Source organism: Carettochelys insculpta, chromosome 5 (assembly GCF_033958435.1).
Source record: "Carettochelys insculpta isolate YL-2023 chromosome 5, ASM3395843v1, whole genome shotgun sequence".
NCBI classification, from domain to species: domain Eukaryota; kingdom Metazoa; phylum Chordata; order Testudines; family Carettochelyidae; genus Carettochelys; species Carettochelys insculpta.
In genome coordinates this window covers 125715814-125736650 of record NC_134141.1, presented here as the reverse complement: position 1 = coordinate 125736650, position 20837 = coordinate 125715814, and the positions used below count along the sequence as shown (strand labels likewise).

The 20837-nt window shown below is 47.7% G+C and overlaps 2 protein-coding genes across 2 annotated transcripts in view; both read right to left on the bottom strand.

The window, feature by feature from the left end:
- The window catches only part of LOC142013949 (dynein axonemal intermediate chain 1-like), a 233542-nt gene extending 219815 nt beyond the window's left edge, over positions 1-13727 (bottom strand). The window contains exons 1-5 of the mRNA XM_074995971.1: positions 13677-13727; positions 9598-9724; positions 6954-7033; positions 5226-5351; positions 1436-1495 (exon numbers count right to left, since the gene is read on the bottom strand). Coding sequence (XP_074852072.1) covers positions 1436-1495; positions 5226-5351; positions 6954-7033; positions 9598-9724; positions 13677-13727 — 444 coding nt within the window. The remainder of the gene's footprint in view (positions 1-1435; positions 1496-5225; positions 5352-6953; positions 7034-9597; positions 9725-13676) is intronic.
- Positions 13728-15359: 1632 nt separating this feature from the next.
- LOC142013948 (dynein axonemal intermediate chain 1-like) overlaps positions 15360-20837 on the bottom strand; it is a 40301-nt gene continuing 34823 nt past the window's right edge. Inside the window, exon 4 of the mRNA XM_074995970.1 lies at positions 15360-15455. Within this exon, the coding sequence (XP_074852071.1) occupies positions 15360-15455 (96 nt within the window). The remainder of the gene's footprint in view (positions 15456-20837) is intronic.

The following is a 20837-nucleotide window of genomic DNA, read 5'->3' as shown; positions in this document are numbered from 1 at the left end:
AGAAGATGGGAAGTGAAATATGTATTAGTCAGAGACTTGAAGGAAGGAAGGAAGGAAGGAAGGAAGGAAGGTTTCAGAGTGGGAGAGAAACTGTTGGAGGATATTCCTAATCTTTGGGGCCTTATAAAAAGTGACTTGCAGGCAAGCACAGGAGAGGGGCAAGAAAGGAACAGTTGAGAGAGAGAAGCAAGAAGAGGATGGAGAGCAAAAGGAAAAAAGAAGTAAGAAAATGAGTTATTCAAACTCATTTAATAGGAGATTAAAAAATTAAGCAGGAATTTTTCTCTCTAGTTTTCAGCATCTTAATTTAAAGTCTCAGCTGCAGTTTCATTCATTTGACAGTTCTGTTCTCTCAATCTCTCAAGCAGTCACATTATCAGAAAGTGGTCAAAAGAAAACTCCTCCAGCCTGTAACAAATGAGCACTTTGTACTTCATGTCAATTACATTGCTCTGCTCTCCAGTTAAGGAAGAATTTGGGGCAAGTTTTTTTCAGCAAAACAAAGGTGCATATTCCCTCCTCCATACCATATTGCTACATTAGAGGTTTTCTTCTGTTAATGTAGTTAAATTCTTTGCCCTGTGCACTTCTGAGTCTTCAGAACAATGGTCAAATCAGCACCAACTGTCAGATATCAGAAGCAATCACAAAAAAAATTATGCGTCTACGAAACAATCAGTGGCTGTATTCCAGACCCAGCAAAAGCACAAGTGAATTTCAGGGATAAAAAATGTTAGCTTTTTTCTTTTTCCAAAATACTTTTTAAAGAGACAGAGAAAATATGGTACCACAAACTGGGGACAGATCTTCAATTGTTGTAGCTCTAGATCTGGCCATCCAGTGCCACAAATAATTTTTTCTTGCCACATCCCTATTTCTCTAGCCTTCTTCCAAAACCCATAAACACATGGCTGGCTATTGTGCAAATTGGTCTCCTTAAGGTCTGCTGATCTCTAGTCCATGTACCACGTCTTTGGCCTCCTTCTTGTCAACTTCCACCCAAAATCATTGCGTGTGCCACCCTCAAATTGAAGCTCTCAGGTCTCTGCTGGACACATCCAAACTAGTGTAGTCTAACCTCTTTCAATTTGTCTTCAGTTGCAGGCAACCTGCATTAGATCCCACCCCCAAAGCCTCATTTTGTTTCCTATCACAGTGAAGTACATAAATAATTCCACTCTGTTATGTCTTGGTTCCAGTCCTGGGCCTACAAAGATGGTATCTGGGTAGCTTCCACTGTCAAAAACACATACAGTATTATTTACATCAGTATGTTTTCATTTCCAGTCCTTTATCCCATTTCCTTAAAGATACAGTAAAAATTTACAAAAAGGAAAAGGGACAAGGTGGGCAGAATATTGTCTTTTATCAAATGAACTTGATATCCTGGGACTGACACAGCTACACTACGCACAGCAAAAGGAAAAGGATTTACCTGGTTAGCGGTGGCAGAAAATGTCGCTCTAGGTGGAGGCTCCATTTGACATGCTCTTTCCTGAAAAATAATATAAATGCAAGCGAATCAATACATGACTAGAGCAGCAAAAATCCCCATTCCTTTAGCAGAAGCATTGTCCCCTAGAAGAATCCAGCTGTGAAAGCAGCCTAGAATTTTCACTTACCCATCAGGAGCAGGGATAATGAAGTTGCATTTGTATAGCAACGGTCATTCAAATGGATCATAAAATGCTAAATAAATGTTACTAAACAATGATTCCAACAATAAGGAGAGAACCAGGTAGAACACGGACTTTCCATTCTGTGGGAAAGTCTAACGTTGTGAATTTGGTTTGTCCCAAATTGTGAAAAGTCAAAATCTTGGAATTGTTCACAGAATTAAATAGTCTGAAATTTTTCATTTTGATCTTAACAAAATATTTTGTTAAGGCCAAAGCATTCATTTCAACTTCTTCATTTTGTCTATTATATTTCATAAAAGTTGAAGTTCTTCGACCTTTGTATTTTTATATTATAAATGATAAAATACAATGTCAAAATAAAATGTGATAATTCTCCCATCAAACTTTCCAGTGAAATTAGTACATTCCCATGAAACATTTAATCAAGCTGACATTTTCTGGCATAAAACTGCCAAGTAGGAAAATGTTTGGGCAATTGTATCTATCTAGTCAGCTATCTCTCCGTGAGTTTGTCCAACCGTCTGTGACTCTGTTTATTCAAGATGTCCTCCTAAAATCATAAGAACTAGGACCACCAAATTTCATATGCAACTTAGAATCATAGAATCATAGGGCTAGAAGGGACCTCAGCAGGTCATCTAGTCCGGCCCCCTGCTTCAACAGGATCAACCCCATCTAAGTCATCCTAGATAGCACCTTGTCAAGCCAGGTCTTAAAAACCTCTAGGGATGGAGAATCCACCACCTCTGAAGGCAACGCATTCCAGTGCTTCACCAGCCTCCTGGTGAAGTAGTTTTTCCTAATATCCAACCTACACCTCTGATTCTGTAACTTCAGACCTTTGCTTCTTGTTCTGCTATCTGACACCACTTCATCTTAATTTAAAGCTAGGTCAGGGTTTGGTTGTGCCAGGAAAATGGGAAGTGCCTGGAATGGGAAAGCTTTCCTTCACATGGAAAGGGAGGGAGCACAGAGAGGAGGGACAATATAGGGTGGCCACTTAGGGCAGTGAGCACCAAAGATACTATACTGCAGCATGACCACTCCAGGCAGATGCACTACCAGGAGACAGACCTACTAGGGATGGGGCTCCACATGTTCAGCCACCTGGCCTGGTAAATGGCCTCCTACCCCCTTGATTTTTTTCTGCCGGAACACTGCAGAATGGTGTTTTGGCACCTTTTTCCCCACCACCACCATTTTGGCGGGCGGCTGGGCTATGTTCCCCATTTGGAGAAGTGGGAGGGGAGTGGTGAAATGCAGCTCAGTAGAGCCGCACATGTTGAGTGCCTCTCCTCCAACTCCATGCATGCATGACTCCAGCTGGGGGCTGCACCACTCTTCCGGTCCCGGCATAGCTCCTGCACTCCACCAAGGAGTTGCGCAGCTCCTGCTGCCTGCTGCTGCCCTGGCAGCTGTGGCCCTGCATGATGCATGCTGCCTCAGTGCCTGTGGCTGGGTCCAGCTTCGGGGGCCCAGCTTCAGGGCCTGGCAAGGCATTGGGCGTGGTGCAGCACCTGTGGCTCGGCTCAGCCCAGCCCAGCCCAGGAGGCCTAGCACTGCCCCAGAGGCCCAGTGTGATGCCTTCTTTCACAGCTCCATAGGCAGTTCCAGTGAGTTCTGTTGGATTACAGGGGTGAGGTTGGCTGGGGTTGCCTGGTTCTGAGGGTGCCTGGTTCTGGTGGACGGCATTGAATTAGAACTGGCAGAGGGGATGAAGGTGCCTGGTTCTGCCTGGTTTTGTGGGTGCCTAGCTCTGAGGGAGAGGGAAGGCATTCATTTAGGGCAGGGAGGGAGAATGGGGGTGCCTGGTTCTGGAGGTGCTTGGTTCTGGGGGAGGGCATTGATTTAGAGCTGGGAGGAGCTCTGGGGAAGGTGGAGAGCATTAATTTAGAGTGGGGGGGGCTGGGGCTGCCAGGGTGGGTGAAGCCTAGGGGCAGTATGGGGCTGCAGGGAGGAGTTAAGACACCTGGGGGCAAGAGGCGGTGCAGATTGGGGCTGCAGGGATGGGTAGTTTGGGGCTTGAGTTCTGGCAGGGGGAGTTGGGGCTTGAGTTCAGGCAAGGGGGAAGTTGGTAGGGTGGTTTGGTGCCTGAGTTCTGCCACCTTTTTTCTAGACAAAAAGCATGGCCTACCCCAGACAGTGCCAGCTGCCCCCCTCCCCCAGGTGTGTGCCCTCCCAAGACTACCCACAGGGCCAGGCAGCACAGCCTGGCCACCATCCAGGAAATACACCCACCCCCAAAAAAAGGCAGGGCAGGCAACTGCGAACCAGCCCCAACTAGCTGTAGGCCGAGGGCAGGAGGAGGTTGCTGGAGGCCAGGGGCAGTCCCTGGAGTCTTGCTCCCCTACCCCAGGACCAGCTGGAGGGAAGGATAGCTGAGTGGCTTGAGCAAAGGCCTACTAAACACAGGGTTGTGAGCTCAATCCTTGAGGAAGCCATTTAGGGATCTGGGTCAAATGGATGTCAGGGATGGTGCTTGGTCCTGCCAAGAGGGCAGGGGACTGGACTAAATATCCTCCCAAGGTCCCTTCCAGCTCTATGAAATGTGTATCTCCGTGTGCGTGCTAGAGGCCATGTACAGCCCCCAAACCCGCATCCCCCACCCTGGACCAGCTGCAGACTGGGATGGCCCACCTGCAGGACAGTGTTGGCCCATGGAGCCCCAATTCTAACCCCCCCCACCCCCACTTATGCACCAGCTGCAGTATGGGAGTGGGAGTGACATCTGGAGGTCAGTACTGGAACCCAACCCCTCCTCCCCAGGCTGTAGGGCAGTGGAAGAGACTGGGCCAGCCCCCTTATCCCCACCCTACCTGCTGCAGATGGTGGAGGGAGTAGTTGCTAACCCTGACCAGCAGCATACCAGAGGCTCCCCACCCTGCCTTAGAGATGCACCTATTGGGAAAGATTGTAGCCTCAGCACAAAAGGCATTAGGGAACCTTAGGACTCAAATCTGTATTGACCTTCTGTCATGGCAACAGCAAACACATGCACTGTGGGGGGAGGTTATGTAAAGCAGCAGCAGCAGAGAATATCTATCATTCTTCAATAGCTCCCATAGGCAAAGTATCTGAGCACCTCACCATCTTTAACATATTACCTCTCTCAATGCTCCAGGGAGGAGGGAAAGGCTTTTTTTATCCCAGTCTACTGGATGGGAAATCCAGGCACAAGATCACACAGGTAGTCTGTGAGATAAAGGGGACTTGACCCCAGGTCTCCCAAGTCCTAGACTAGTGCCAAAACTACCCGATCATCCTTCCTCTTCTGAAAGTAGGGAAACAAGTACAAAAATATTACAGCCAAATGTGTGAGCAGCTAAAATATCACCAGCCACCTCAGCAAAGGCCCCACACCTCCTCTGACAGAATATAAGAGTCCGTCTAGTGATCATTACTGTGTCACCATCATCCCCATCCCAAATGTTGTATGTACGAGGCCAACTACTAAATGTTCTTCTCCCCACTAATGTCGGCAGTGTTGCAGAAGATGGCCCATGCACAGGCATTCTGGACTCCAGTCACACAGGAAGGATTTTACTAACACATGCTTGGGTACCATCGAAAGAGATGGCAGCATACCCGCACAGGGTTGTTGAAAGTCTGTGAAGCTCTCTCACAGAAGTTGAACTGATTGGTGAGTTTCTGTTCTTTTATCAGCTGGGGAGGAGGTTCTTCCCCTTCAGCTGCTTCTTCTGCTGCTGCAGCCTACAAAAGAATAAAGTAAAGGTTAACTGAAAACTGAAGTGGATCAGAGAGCTTTCTTCAACTTCATAATGCCTGTCCTTTGTGCTGTTGGACTTCTGCTGCTTAGCCCAGGGAATCTCTTACTCGGGTTCTAGGGCCACAGCTGGTGGGATGGGTATGGGATTGGAAATCATCCTCTACCACACCTAAATACAGAGATCCAAGTTGCAAGAAAGACTGAGTGTGGCTGTTATCATCACTAACTCATTTGGAAAAGCCAACACAGTTCTACGACCTATGGAAAATCTCCATGTTCATCCTGCATTTGTCAAATCTGTGGTGGACTACTGTAATGCTCTCCTAATTAGGACCCCTCCGAAACTGATCTGCAGGTTTTAACAGTTGCAGAAAGTTACTATTAACCTGCTTCTTTGAATAGACTAGAGTTACATCCACTCCTTGTGATCTGCCCTGGCTATCAGATACTTCGTGGCATAGTTCAAAGGCCTCTGATCTCACATATTTAGCTGTTTATAACCATGGCTTCCTAGTACTTCGGTAATTGCCTGTATCTCTCTCAAGCATTTAAAGCAACCTAAAATTAATCTACTCTTGGTTGCAAAGTTCAATAAGGGGAAGTAGTGAACCATCCTGCATTGTCCCTTGTTCACAGGCTGCTTTTAGGTTAGGCCACCAACCTCAATTATTTCAGCTGGCTGATGTTTGATTCTTTCACACCTTCATTTTGTTTTGTCTCTGTTGCACTGTTTGTTTTTTCTCAACAGCGAGAAATGGTTTGTTTGACTGTTGCAGGATTTGACCAGTATATTATAAGGCTGTTGGGTTTTTATATTGCTGTGTTTGTATTAATTTGTATTATTTTTCATTGCAGAGCACTTTGCAGTGCATGACAATAGGCACCTTATAAATGGATGAAACCGAAGTGGTGGTGTGGCAGAGAGCAGTGGCCTAGAAACTTTGCTCAGCTCTAATTCCCATCAGTAACTGGGTAGTAACCCAGGGGCCATATTTCATGTGTGTGAAACGGAGCTGGTGACAACCATTTTCCATCTTGAATATGGAAGTGCTGTCCACAGAGACATGTCCCAGCAAACCCTGCTTCATCTGGATGGAATATTTGGCTCAAGATAAAGCACAGTATGCTGGCATTTTTCATCTCCTTGATCAGTGCCCAGCCCTACCAATGGGCACAGAGCTCCCAGCCACTGGAGTCCGAGGTCCTCTGAATCAATGCCAGAGCAGTGCTGAGGGTGTGGGGGAGGGGCACACTGCAGTCTGGGCAGCACTGCAGGCTGGCTGCCCCTGCCCTCCCCTTCCACCAGTGGTCATAACCCCTCCAGGCCATGGAGCAGGACCCTGCCCACCTTGCCTTGCCCATGGGCCCAGCAAGGCTGTCGGCCGCCCTGCCAGCACCAGTACATTAAGGAATAGGATGGCTGCAGATGATCTTGCAGAATACACCTGGGTCACATCAGCAACAAAGTAAGAGGCATGGAATTTCCTCTGGTAATGTCGCTCGTGCCAAAAGATACGTACAAACTGAGCTTAGAATCCAATATTTGAAACCATACTGACAGCTTGCAGCTGGCTCTGAAGCATTACCGGAATATCTTCTTTGCTTCCTTCTTCTTTGACCTCTGTCTCTTCAGCGTCTATCCCTGTGGACTGAACAGGAGCCAGTTCTGACAACGACACAAAGGCCTGTTAATCATCTCTAGCTAACAGACGTCTTTATGTCTTGCAGACACTTTCTATCCTCCACAACATTAATACAAAGATACGACATCCTTTTATTGCCAAAACACTTTACAAACTCTAGCTTATTAGTCACCACAGAACCGTGCAAGCCAAGTAAGTCAGTATTATTGTCTCCAGTTTATGAGCCCAGACCTAGCAAGGCAAGTTGGCTTGTTCAAACCCAGAAACAGAGAGTCAGGGTCACAGCTAGAAAGCGGCTACAGCAGACCCAATTCTCTGACTAAATTCAGATCAACTCTCATTCAGCTCCGATTTGGGCTGCATCCTTTTCAGGAAACATTCAAATCATTCAGACATTCAAATCAAATTTATCCACCCTACGTAAATGATTATGGGAAAGGGACCTAGGGGTTATGGTGGATGAAAGGCTGGACATGAGTAAACAGTGTGCCCTTGTAGCCAAGAAGGCTAACGACATACTAGGTCTGGCTATGGTCTGAAGAAGTGGGTCTGTCCCATGAAAGCTCACCTAATAAACTATTTTGCTAGTCTTTAAAGTGCTACTTGACTGCTTTTTGTTTTGATAGTGTATAGACTAGCACGGCTTACTCTCTGTTACTATTCGACATACTAGGGTACATTAGGAGGAGCATTTCGAGCAGATCTAGAGAAGTAATTATTCCTCTTTATTCGGCACTGGTGAGGCCGCATCTGGAATACTGTGTCCAGTTTTGGGCCCCCCATATAAAAAGGATGTGGATTTGCTGGAGCAGGTTCAGCGAAGGGCAACAAAAATGATTAAGGGTCTGGAGCACAAGACCTATGAAGATAGGCTGAGGGATTTGGGCTTGTTTAGTTTACAGAAGAGAAGACTTAGAGGTAGTTTAATAGCAGCCTTCAACTTCCTGAACGGGAGCTCTAAAAAGGAGGGTGAGAAACTGTTCTCAGTGGTGTCAGATGGCAGAACAAGGAGTAATGGTCTGAAGTTGAAGAGGGAAAGGTGTATGTTAGATATTAGGAAAAACTACTTCACCAGGCGGGAGGTGAAGCATTGGAATGTGTTGCCTAGAGAGGTGGTGGATTCTCCATCCCTAGAGGCTTTTAAGTCCCAGCCTGACAAGGTCCTGCTGGGATGACATAGTTGGGGTTGATCCCACTTGAAGCAGGGGGCTGGACTAGATGACCTTCTGAGGTCCCTTCCAGCCCTGTGATTCTGTGATTCTGTTTAAACAAGGCAATGAAGAATGGCTGTGGCCAACCTGTGCTAGCGTAGGTCACAAGGGGACAGGAAAAAAATTGCAACAGCCTGATGAGAAGTAGCAGCCCGAGCCTGAGTGGTGCTATGCAGCTGAAATGGGGTAGGAAGTAGCCCAGGGCAGGGAGCCAGGAGGGTACTATGGTGAGCTCAGTGTGTTGCAGAGGGATTCCCTGCTGAGCTGATGGTTGGGGGCACACCCACCACTGACAGGGCATTGGGCTAGCGCCCAGTGGAGAGGGAGGGCCACGGGTTCTCCACCCCAACCCCATGAACTCAAGAAAGGGGGAGTACTGACCTTCTAAGATGGACTAGGCCACTGAGGCCTGCCTAGGTGGTGAGATCTGACTGCTAATATTGACTAGGCTGCTGAGCCTGACTGGTGCTATTGACTAGGCCACTGAGGCCTGACTAAGGGGTGGGAGCCCTCAGAAGAGGGATAGGGCAGGAGGCTTCGCCACAGGGAAGCATTTCTTTGTCATAGTATTTAGCTTCATCCATCTAACCTCCCACTGGTGTGTGGACTGTGGCTTCCAGATCCAGCAAACCTGACCAGACTCCCGCTGCCTAATCTGATAACCCAAAATGTGCAGCTATCAGCTGCAGGGATGCACACACTCTTGGCACTGATAATTCCATTTACCCACCATGTTGACGCTAAATCCTGGTACAGATTTCAAAACTGGTACAAAGAAAAAAGCATAAACCCCAGAAAGCCACAGGTAACTAGGGTTCTCAGGGGGTCGCACATTGCCACTCTTGGGCCTGGCACTGCTGCATGAGAAAACATATTACCCGTGGCCAGTTCTAGCCTTTTGGTTAATTCTGGACAATCAGCAGTCCTCTGTTCCACTGATCAGACAATATCAAGAGGCAGCAGGACTGCTGGAGATGCTCCCTAAAAGATTCCCAGCAGTAAAAATGAATGTAGAACTACTTGCTGGCCTACTTTTGAAGACTCTGTATTATGGTATCGCTCCAGCTCTGTGCATGAGATTGTCAAGGCAATCTAAGGGATTCAACATGTATCGCTTATTTATCTTAATAGGAGATTACTTAAATCCCCTACAATCTTTTGAAAATCTTAGTTGCTGGCTTCAGAGATACTGACTGCACACTGTCAGAAGCAGCAAATATGTACTTTGTGTTTTAGGTACTATTTCTCTGCAAAGAAGACTGCTAGCAAGAATAAGTGTTGCTCCATTCCCTGGCCTCAGATCTCAGCATGCTCACTCTGACACGCAGAAAAAGCTATACCAGCACTTACTGAATAAAAGTGTCTCCTAAACCTACCTGTTTCCACCTCTATTTTGGCACTTTGCCGTCTGCCTTCATCTGAGTCTCTCGGTAACAAGTTCCCATCTAAGGAGAAGTGAATGGCCAGTTGGTCCACGTAGCTTATTGGCTTGTATGCTCGTTCCTACAGAGGAAGAAGGCAAAAAAATCTAATATAGGCAGATTAATGTTCCTGATAAAAATCAATCTTTGCCTGTAGATGTCAAAGATGACCAGGCTGCACATTGATAAAACAGGCTCACTCTTGTTTTCACTGCAGGTTCCAAACCAAGAGGAACCTGAGATTGATGTTTATGCCTCAGAAGGATTCAAGAGCACAGATGTACAATACAATGAGAGAAGTTGGAGTTGGCAGGCGCGTGATTGGGGAAGAGGGAAATGAGAGACACTTTAAGGAGACTCATCCATGTTCACACTGGATGAACTTAGTTCTGATTCATTGACTTCAGTGAGTTTTGGATCAATCCCCTGAGCCAGTTATGCCAGGTAAGTGCTGCCCAGTGAAACTCATGCAGTAACAGTCGGGGTATGCTATTCCTTTCAGGGTGCATCCTGCAATCTTCTTTCTATAATGCAAACACTGTCAATGGCTTTCACATTACTCATGTTCAGTTAAAGGGTAGAACAAGATCTTCCTACTGCCAGGGCAAGAGACTCATCCTAGGATCTGAAGAAAAAGCCAAATTCTCAGCTGCTTCATAGTAACAATACCATTTTGGAATCACCCTTCTTACTCTGCCAACCTCACAAGATACATTCTCTGTTGGGTCGTCACAGATGCACAGAACAGATCAGAATGACATCTTCCATCACAATGTAGGTTTAGATGGCACTGGCAATGGTAACAGCTTTCTAGAAATCATCACCAGCGCACAAAATGGATAGGACATATTGAAAATGCACACAGGGCCTTAGTCTCCTCTCACTTACACTGATTACATATTTGTGCCCTGATAGGCCACTTTCCTGATATATGGTGGAGCATGTTTTCAAGTAAGGGCTTGTTATGATACAAACCATGTGGAGCACCTTCCAGCAGCTGGCTGCAGCAGAACAAGTGTCTGCCTGAGTTTCCCTCCTTCAGAGTCACTGTAACTCCACAGTAGCTTTTGTACCTCAATAACTTTCTGCTTTGGGACCAGTTAATGAAGTATGTTCAAATAATCCATAATAAGAGTTCCAAACAGCCCGTTTTTCACACCCAGCATATATAGTTCTTAAAAGCCCACATCCTCTGCTCCATCAATATATCCCACGCCAGCATCTTCCAACACTTAAGCGTTCTTCTTTAGTCCTCTTTAATAATTTTACCAAGAGAGCTGCCCAGCCTTTCCAGGTGGGGACCCCCAGAGTCTTTCTGCTGGATGTTCATCAATACTAGGGGCCATCCCTCACTCCCTGCTTCAGTAATTCCTCTCCTTAGGACTGGTTTATTACAAAAAACATGGCACTTTCATCTATCACAGAAGTCCAAAACCACAGACCATTTACAGTCATACCCCGAGATATGCCCATTCGAGTTACGAGAATTCGACTTTACGAGGAGTTTCATTTAATATCCCTACTTCAGCTTATGAGACATTTCTTCACATTTACGAGGACCAATTTGGAGGCTGGCAGCTCTCGTAGGCAAGCAGCGAGGGGATGGAGTCGGCTATGTTGGTCTTGATGAAGAGGCCATGCAGGCGGGTGGCGGTGCCCTGTGAGAGAGCGGCAGTCTGGTGCGGGGAAGTAGACTCGGCCAAGTCCCCGCAGTAGATCACACTGCTCTGTGAGATGTGGATGCTGGGCGCGCAGCCCATCCCAGGCCCGCTGCTGCCGCTCACCCCCCAGGCAGCTGGGGGGCTGCCCCCGCCCGCCCTGTGCAGCTGTGCCTCGGGTGCAGCTTGCCATCTGTGGCACTCCCTCCCATTTAGTGCCTGGCTCACCGGCTGCTGCGACCTCGGTTGCTGCCAGCGGGGCCTCTCCGCCGTGCAGCCCCGCACAAGAGAGGCATTGCCCCTCGCCAGCCGGGGGCCCCCTGTGCCTGCCTAGCTCCCCACGTGGACAGCTCTTGGCAGCGCCCCCTCCCCACCTAACCTAAGCTGCACTCAGGCCGGGCTGCCTCCCCATGCCCTGCTCTGCCCTGCCTGCCCCCTTGCACCAGATTTAACGGGATTTGGTGGTGTTTTAGCATAAATGGGTGTACATTTTTGGGCTCAGGAATGCATAAAATTTTTTCCCAGTGAAATTAATGGTAACTACATTTTCGACTTTCGAGAAATCACCCTGAGAGGTGTTTTCAGGAATGAATTACCCTCGTAAGGCGGGGGAAGACTGTATTACACAGTACAGATAGTCTGTAAAAATCTAACCACATCTAGGTCACAGACATAATATATATCACACTCTGTCATCTTCCCCCATGCCTGGGCCATTTCCTTTCCTTCCACCAGGACTGAATCTCTGGCTTGAGGAAGTCAGACAGATCACTCTGCTGCTGTCAGCCTTCTCCTGGCAACCAACTACAGTTTCCTTCAGGCATCTCCTATAATGTCCTGGTCTCTGGCAGCTTTCATCTGCCAACTTTCACTCCCACTCTCACCTGCCCTTTTCCAGACTGAGCCTTTCACTGACTCAGTCTCTCCTGCATTTATCTGGCTCAAGTGTTTTCTTTTAACCTCAGCTGGAAAGCAGCTAATAACTCACAGGTGCATTAGCCTCTTAAAGGGACAGTTCCCTGCACAAGTCATGAAAGGACCCTCTAAAACAGTGGTTTTCAAGTGCAAGAACTGTCTTGGTGTGCCACCGAAATTTCTTCAATTTCCTTTCCACCCAGCTCTTTGCCAAGCCAAGGTGTGTGTAGGGGGAGGGGAAACTGATGAAATTTCATGGCACACTTAGATGACCCTGTGCCAGTTGGGGGCTCAAGCAGCAAGGCTGCCTAAGTTACAGCTGGTGTAGAATCATCAATTTCCCACTCACAGCCACTTTACAAAGCCTTTGTGTAGGGAAATTAATCACCCCCATGCCAGCTAGAAATCAGGCAGCCTTACTGCTTGAGCCCCCAGCCTGCCCAGGGTTGGTCAATTTCCCCTCCCCTTAGCCCTTGCAGAGCCACAGGGGAATTGACCACTTCAGGTCAGCTGGGGACTCAAGCAGAAAGGCTGCATGATTCCCAGCTGGCATGGGGTTGTTCAACTTCCCCTCACAGAGGCTTTGCAAAGTGGATGCAGGAAAGAAATTAACAACCCAGTGCTGGCTGGGACTCACCAGCCTTGCTGCTTGAGTCCCCAGCTGGCACAGGGTCATCAATTCCCCCTCCCTGCACAGTGGCTCTGCAAAGAGCTGGGGAAGGGAAAACGGACAAACCACTGTTCAAAGGGTTGGCAGGGAGGGGTACCTGCTCTCTGGAGCCAGCTCCTCCCCAGCAAGTAATTAAGTAGCCATTGAAATTTTCAGCCATTACTTCTATTGTGGAGGGCTTTCACACAAGGGAGAAAGTGGGTGTGCTACGGAATTTTTTGTCTCATTGAAGTGTGCCGTGTTACTGAAAAGGTTGGGAACCACTGGTCTAAAAGATGCCCAAATTGAGGAAAGTCAGCAGGAGCAACACACCAGCAAATCTCAGCTGTTGCAATGATGCAAAGTATCTGAGGGTTCATCCACCCTGCAAGAGAAGGTCCGACCAAAGTAGATGGTGGTGGTGTGCCCTCACTAGCATTAGTCTAGCTAGCACTGGTAACAGTGGTAGTGAAGATGTTGTGGCATGAGCATCAGCACAGGCTAGCAACAGAGTGCAAGCATTCTAGGGAACCTGTGTACATACTCTTGTCATCTAAAATGAACCCAACTGCTTGACTGTGCTTGCAGTTTAACAATTAATATGTTCAGCACCAAATAACCAAGCTTACCCCATGTAAAGACAAAGCAGTACAACATAGAAAGGAGGCATACATGCCGCTTCTTCTGGGAAGTAGTTCTCCTGAAGGGTGCAGTTCACCTTACACAGGAGATGTGCTCCCAGGTAGGCATTCAAAGAAAGCCATATTTCTAGTGTGGTTGTTTACGAGCTAAAATCATTCTGAATATATCACCAAAGACTCGAATTCACCAATCAGCTTTTTACCATGTCCTTCTTGTCTCATGGCGTATATTCCTTATCTTTCGGTTTCAATTCCACATTTCAGGTCTAGGAGCCAAGAAGGCCCAGCCCAATCTAGGACACAAGGTCTCATATCTAACTTTTAACAGATTTCATATTTGCTAATGCCAAAAGCTATGTTTAGCTTTGCATAGTGTTGTGAGATACATCCATAGATGTATAGAGACTGATTTCTTGACATAATTGAACAAAATGTATCAAAAGTATTGTACAAGTCAAGCAGGATAACTGTTCATATTTAATATATATGACATTCATGCCATGTGCATAATACTTATTATGTCGGGGTGTAACACATATCTAACTTCTCCTGAAGCCCATGCAGCCATATCTATCCTACTAGTATTATCCAGGCTAGCTAGATTAAAGCTAGTGCAGGTATGCCAACTCAGGCTGTCAGCACACTTTTATAACATGTAGGACTCAAACCCTACAGGGCCCTGGAGATCAATAACACCATATTAAGTGGCACCCAAAAGCAAGAAGAAGCCATTGCAATCAAGTGCTAATGTAATAATGCTTCTTAAAGCAAACACTGCTTTAATCTGCACTAACTGGACTACAGTATCAAGAGAAATCTCATTGCCTGACATCAAGCCCACTGCAGTCTTTTAGAAGGTCTTGAAGACATGAACTACTCATCCCTTTGGAACACATTCTCCTCTCATGCGTGGCACATTCACAAAAGTACAGTCAGTGAACTCATGCTAAGGTAATGGAGAGGAAGATGTGGCCCCACATCTGCTCCCTGTGGGTCAGGTTCTCCTCTCATAAGTTAAATTTCTTTTCTTATATGGAGTAAACACATGACCAGATTATCCCTGGCCGTTGAGCAGGTGCACAAGAATGAGACCAGGGAACAAAGTGCCTTTCCAAGTCTTTGAACTCTCTACCCAAAGGCAACGGAAAATCATAGTACTGTAGCTGGGACCCAGCAGGCACCACTGTCCCATGTGCCCCAGGAGATGCAAACCACGCCAAGAGGAAGGGGAAGAAGCTTGACCATGACTCCATCCTCCCCATGCAGAACCCACAGAGCTAGGTGAACATGTTGCGGGGGGGCTAGGTGGCTTGACAAGGATGTATCTTATGCAGGCACCTCAAGCTGAGGGGGAAATTGGACCTTCTTTCTGGAGCTTCCCCAGGGGCTTCTCCAGCACCCCTTGCTCAGATTGGTGACTAATTTCCTCACTTGTCCCTGAAATGGCACTGACTGCACAAAACATGTTTTTGAATTCTCATATTTCATGAGACTGGACAATGCTAAGAAGATATTGCCCTACTGACAAGGTAAAGAATCCCTTCTCTCTCTGATCACTACTGAATGGAATAATTTATTAACTGAAATTAGCTGCACTAATTACAGTACATCCACTTTCAGAACTTGTTGAGTAACTGCTGCCTCCTGTTTCTGCATAGTCAATTATGTTAATATTTATAGACTTTTATCATCTGCAAAAGCCCTTGAGGAACGCTACTAGTGTATACACTAGTAAATAAAGTAAATTGACACTAAAATATGTTACCTTCTTACAAAGTAAGCTAAGCACAAATCAACAAAGGACAAAAAAATATTGCACCCAGGAGGGCTCCCACCAGAATCTGGATTTACAGATCATTTGGCACTTGCCTTAAAGCTGTATCGGACGATATTCTGAGGAGCATGTGGATTATTGGCTGTCAGGATTCGTGTGAATTCTTCTTTTAATTCCTTTGTAATAGAAACATGGAGCCATAATTACAAGGCAGTTTTAAAGAAGAACCTTTGACATATGCTATAAAAAGATCCCCAGGTTTCTTATGCTCTTTTTCACTATTTAAACTGCAATGTACATCTAAGCAAAATCTTTTGCTTCCAGGAGAAAAAAGGGCTGCAGCAAATTTAGTTTAAAATGTGCCAAGTTAGGGCGCCATCTTGCCACCACTACTGGGCATAATGCTTACTCTCAGGGGCAACTCTGTTAACTTGAAAAAGGGTCTCAGTTCCAGCTTGAGGAGACAAACCCATACTAGCTCTGATCAAGGTTGTGTGACAATAATAGAGCACAGCTGTAGCAACACAAGTGGTGGGACAAGCTAGCTGTCTACGTACAAGCCTTGCATCTCAGATATTTCTGTACTCAGGGTAGCTAGTCCCTCCTTTTGCCTAAGTCATCACAGCTTTTAGCATGCTAACTTGATCAAAGATAGGGGCTACGTCTCCTCAGCCTGGCAATTACCCATCCATCTCAAAGTGTTGGCATATCTTTAGGTTCTTCAGTATCATTAGACATTATTTGGACTGTAGCCACATCCACAAAGTGGCAGGCATTTTCCATACATGAAAGAAGACAGCCCCTGCCTCAAAGTATGCAATCCAAACCAAGGTATAAATACTAAGCCTGGTAGCAAGTGTTGGCAGCATTGGCCCCCTGGGTTACTAACAGAAAACATAGTTACCTGTTCTGTAACTGGTGTTCTTCGAGATGTGTTGCTCATGTCCATTCCACGCTGGGTGTGTGCTGGCGCGCGCCCAGACACCAGAAGCTTTTTGCCCTAGCCAGTAGCCATAGGGTTGGTGCAGTGCCCCCTAGTGTGGTGCCTATATGGTGACCAATATATATACTGCCCGACTCCTGCCCCGCTCAGTTCCTTCTTGCCGGCTCCTCTGACAGTGGGGAAGGTGGGAGAGTTTTGGAATGGACATGAGCAACACATCTCAAAGAACACCAGTTACAGAACAGGTAACTGACTTTTCTTCTTTGAGTGATTGTTCATGTGCATTCCAAGTTGGGTGAATATAAGCCAATGACTAGCAAGTGGGGTCGGAGCCCCGGAAGGAATGCAGGACAGCCCCGCCCACCACAGCATCATCCCATTCATGCTGCACCAAAGCATAATGTGCTGTAATTGCATGAATTGAGGACCAGGCAGGTGCCCTACCGATGTCCTGGATAGGCACCTGTGCTAGATATGCCACAGAGGATGCTTGCACCCTAGTGGAGTGAACCCTAGCTGGCGGGGGAGGAACCCCCACAAGCCTGTAACACTCCTTGATGCACATCACTATCCAAGAGAAAATCTGCCAAGATGAAACCAGAAGGCCCTTCATCCTACCAGCTACTGCCACAAACAGTTGCTGCATCCTTCTAAAGGGTCTAGTCCTATCCATATAGAAGGCCAGCGTCCTTCTAACATCCAAGGTATGTAAACATTGCTCCCTCAGGGAGGCATGCGGCTTTGGGTAAAAGACCAGTAGGGAAATGTCTTGGTTAACTGAAATGCAGAGACCAGCTTAGGTAAAAACGTGGAGTGAGGTCTCAGCCTTACCTTACCCTTGTGAAAGACTGTGTACAAGGGGTCCACTGAAAGTGTCTGAAACTCAGCTACCCTCCTGGCTGAGGTAATTGCCACCAAAAACGCTCTTTTGTAACTTAGAAACAGTAGGGAAGAGGGGGCCCCCCCATAAATCTGGCTAACACCAAATTGAGATCCCACAGGGGCAGAGGCACCTGAACCTGGGGCTTGATTCTCTCCAGCCCTTTCAGTAACTGTTTAACCTCTGGGTCTGAAAACACAGAAGATGTTCCATGACCCGGGTGAAAGGTTGAGATAGCAGCTAAGTGCACTCTGACCAAGGAGACGGACAAGCCCTCCTGTACCAGACCCCATAAATAATCTAAAATTAGCAGGATGGGGGCTTGTGAGGGAGGTAGTTCTCTGTGAGACACCCACACTGAAAACCTTTTCCACGTAGCCACATAAGTCACCCTCTTGGAGAGTTTTCTACTATCTAACAATACTTTCTTTATGGGATCTGAACAGGCCAGCTCCCAGTCCCTCAGACATGGAGCATCCAACCATGAGGTGCAGTGACTGGAGACTGGGGTGTCATAGCCTCCCCTCTTGCTGCGTCAGCAGGTCCATCCAGATCAGCAACATCATCAGTTTGCTGATCGACAGCTGCAGAAGGGTCAAGTACCAGTGGTGACGGGCCCGTGCTGGTGCCACAAAGATGATCAATGTCCCATCGGAGCAAATCTTGAGGAGAACCCTGTAATACTTATGGACTAGAGGAATTGGAGGGAATGCATACATCAGTCTGCTCAACCAGGGGACACTGAAGGCATCTACCCAGGACCCTGGGCTCTGATTGCAGTCGGAGCAAAGCGTCCCGCATTTCACATTGAGGTGGGAGGTGACCAGGTCTGCCTAGGGATAACCCCACTTCCAGAAAATAGAATGAAAGACCTCCAGGTGGAGTGACCAATCATGATCCATAAAGGACCTGGTGAGCTGGTCTGCCAGCGAATTGTGCACACCTGGCAGGTAATGGATCTGCAACATGATGTTGTTGCTGTATGCAGAAATCTCAGAGCATCATGGCCTCGTGACAGAGGGGAGCGGAGCGTGCACCTCCCCCCCGTTTGTTGATATAGTACATTGCTGTCATGTTTTCTGCACTGACTGACATGCAATGCCCCACCAGACTGGGCTTGGTCACACATGCTAGCCTGATGGCCCTGAGCTCCCTCACATTTATGTGGAGTTGAAGGTCCAAAACACTCCAAAAAGCCTGGGTTCGTAGCTGCCTCAGGTGCGCTCCCCACCCCCTGGTCTGAAACATCCATCACTAGGGAAAGGGAGGGCTGCTGAGGGGCAAAGGGGACTCCTGTAAGGACGGCCTGCTCCTCCAACCACCTGTGTAAGGTCGACAGAGTCTGCGGTGGTACTGTGACCACCATGTCCAAATTGTCTCTTACAGGGCGGAACACCGATGCCAGTCATAACTGTAGAGGATGCATTCTCAACTGGCATGCTGTAACACGAAGGTGCATGCTACCATATGTCCTAGCAGACACAGGCAGCACCTGGCTGTCGTGATGGGAACAGTCAATATGCCCCAGATAACCGCCACCAGATTTCTGAACCTGTCATCCAGCAGGAACGCCCTGGCACACCTAGGGTGTAGTCAGGCTCCTATGAACTCTTTTGACTGAGACAGGAGCAACACCGACTTTGCCTCATTGATCAAGAGACCGAGGCTCATAAAAGTTTAGCAGATCAACTTGCCATGGTGAAGCACCTGCTCCTAGGAACAACCCTTGACCAGCCAGTCATCGAGGTATGGGAACAGCTGTAACCCCTGCCTGTGCAGGTATGCTGCTACCATCTCCATGCATTTGGTAAAGACCCTCGGGGCTGCAGACAGACTGAAAGGCAGCACTGTGAACTGATAATGTTTTCTATCTGCCATGAACCTGAGGAACCTCCTGTGAGGAGGGTAGATTGCAATATGGAAATAGGCATCCTGTAAGTCGAGAGCCATGAACCAATACCCTCACTCCAGCATCGGGAGTATGAGACCTAGGGATATCATTTGAAACTTTATCTTTTTTATGAACTCGTTGAGACCTCTTAGATCTAGAATGGGTCTCAAGCCCCACTTTGGTTTCAGAATTAGGAAATACCTGGAATAAAGCCCCATCCCCTGAACCTAGGGGCACTTCTATAGCCCCAGAATGAAGGAGGGATTGTAATTGCTGCCATAATAGGATCTCATGAGAAGGGTCCCTGAAGAGGGAGAGGGAAGGGGGTTGGGAAGAGGGGTGTATACCCTCTCTACCATATGCCAGATCCATCAGCCCATGGTGATGCTGCACTATGTACAGTAGAAAGGGGATAGGTGGAACAAAAAAAGTGGGGATGCTGGAGCAGGTGGTACCAGTTCAACGCTCTCGACCATGCCATCAAAACTAAAGCGTGGGGCCTTGTGGGACCTTTTGATGGCCCTGAGGTTGTTGGCCAGAACGATGCCTGGCTGTCCTATTCCACCTTCTATTGCCAACCCTTTGTGGCTGCGGAAATTGCCTTTGCTGTGCACAGGGGTTAAAATGCCTGTACTGGTTGGCAGGTGTATGTAGGCCCAAGGAGCACAGGATGGTCCTAGAGTCTCTCAGACTATGCAGTCTTTTATCTGTTTTGTCTGGGTCATTTGCTGGACCTTGTATGGCAGGCCGGAAACCTGCAACCAAGACTCCTGCGCATTGCCACACTGGAAGCCATAACATTGATGGCAGCATCTGCAGCATCTAGTGCTGCCTGCAGGGCTGCCCTTCAAACCAGATTGTTATCCTCTACCACTATTGTGAAGTCCTTGCTTGCTTCAAGCGGTAGCAGTTCGTAGAACCTAGATAGGGCACTCACTGTATTGTACGTGTCTCTGCTAACCAGAGCCTGCTGATTAGCAACTTTCAGTTGTAACCCCCATGTTGAGTAAACCTTCCTCCCATAGAGGTCCAAGCACTTAGCATCTCTATTTTTTGGGGAGGGACCCTGGAACCCATGGAGCTCTCTACAGTTTGCAGTGTCCACTACCAGGGAGTTGGGTGGTGGTGGGGGTAGACAAATGTTCATTGCCCTGGGATGAGACAGTATCGTGTCTCATTCCTACGGGCCATAGGAAGAGTGGAAGCAGGGGTCTGCCAAACCGTTTTAGCCGTGATGGCAATTGTTTTGATTACAGGCAGAGCCACCCTGGTGGGACCTGCAGAGGACAAAATGTCTGTGACAGGTTCCATCTCATCCTGGACCTCCAAGTTTTGGGCCACTCTTCTGAGGAGTTGCTGAAACGCCCTACCATCCTCCAATACCAGTGAGGCTGATGAGCCTGCCACTGCCTTGTCCGGGAAGGAAGAGAGTGATATCCCTTGCACCTCCATTTGGACAGAAGGGCAGTAGGGACCTGTTTGGTCAGTTGGCCCCCCCCACAGGAATTACAGGGTAACCAGGAGGTAACATGGGTTGAGCAGGCAGAGGTACCAGCTGGACCGAAAACCCGCCAACAAGTGGTACAAATGTTGCTGGTACCGCACCCTGTACTTGAGCCAGTACTGGCCTGGGCTGGTGCTTGCCCTACCAGCACCGGAGGGACAATCACCGAAGGTGTTGGCACCATTGGGGTCCAGTCCCACTGTGAAGGTGCCGACACCAGCGCAGAGGTCAACGCTGACGAGATTGATGCAGGTGGCCCTATGACATTCACCATTCCCTGCTCTTGTTCCAGCAGTGGGACACTCAGCAACGCTGATGGTGCCAAGCGTGGGAGCTGTGG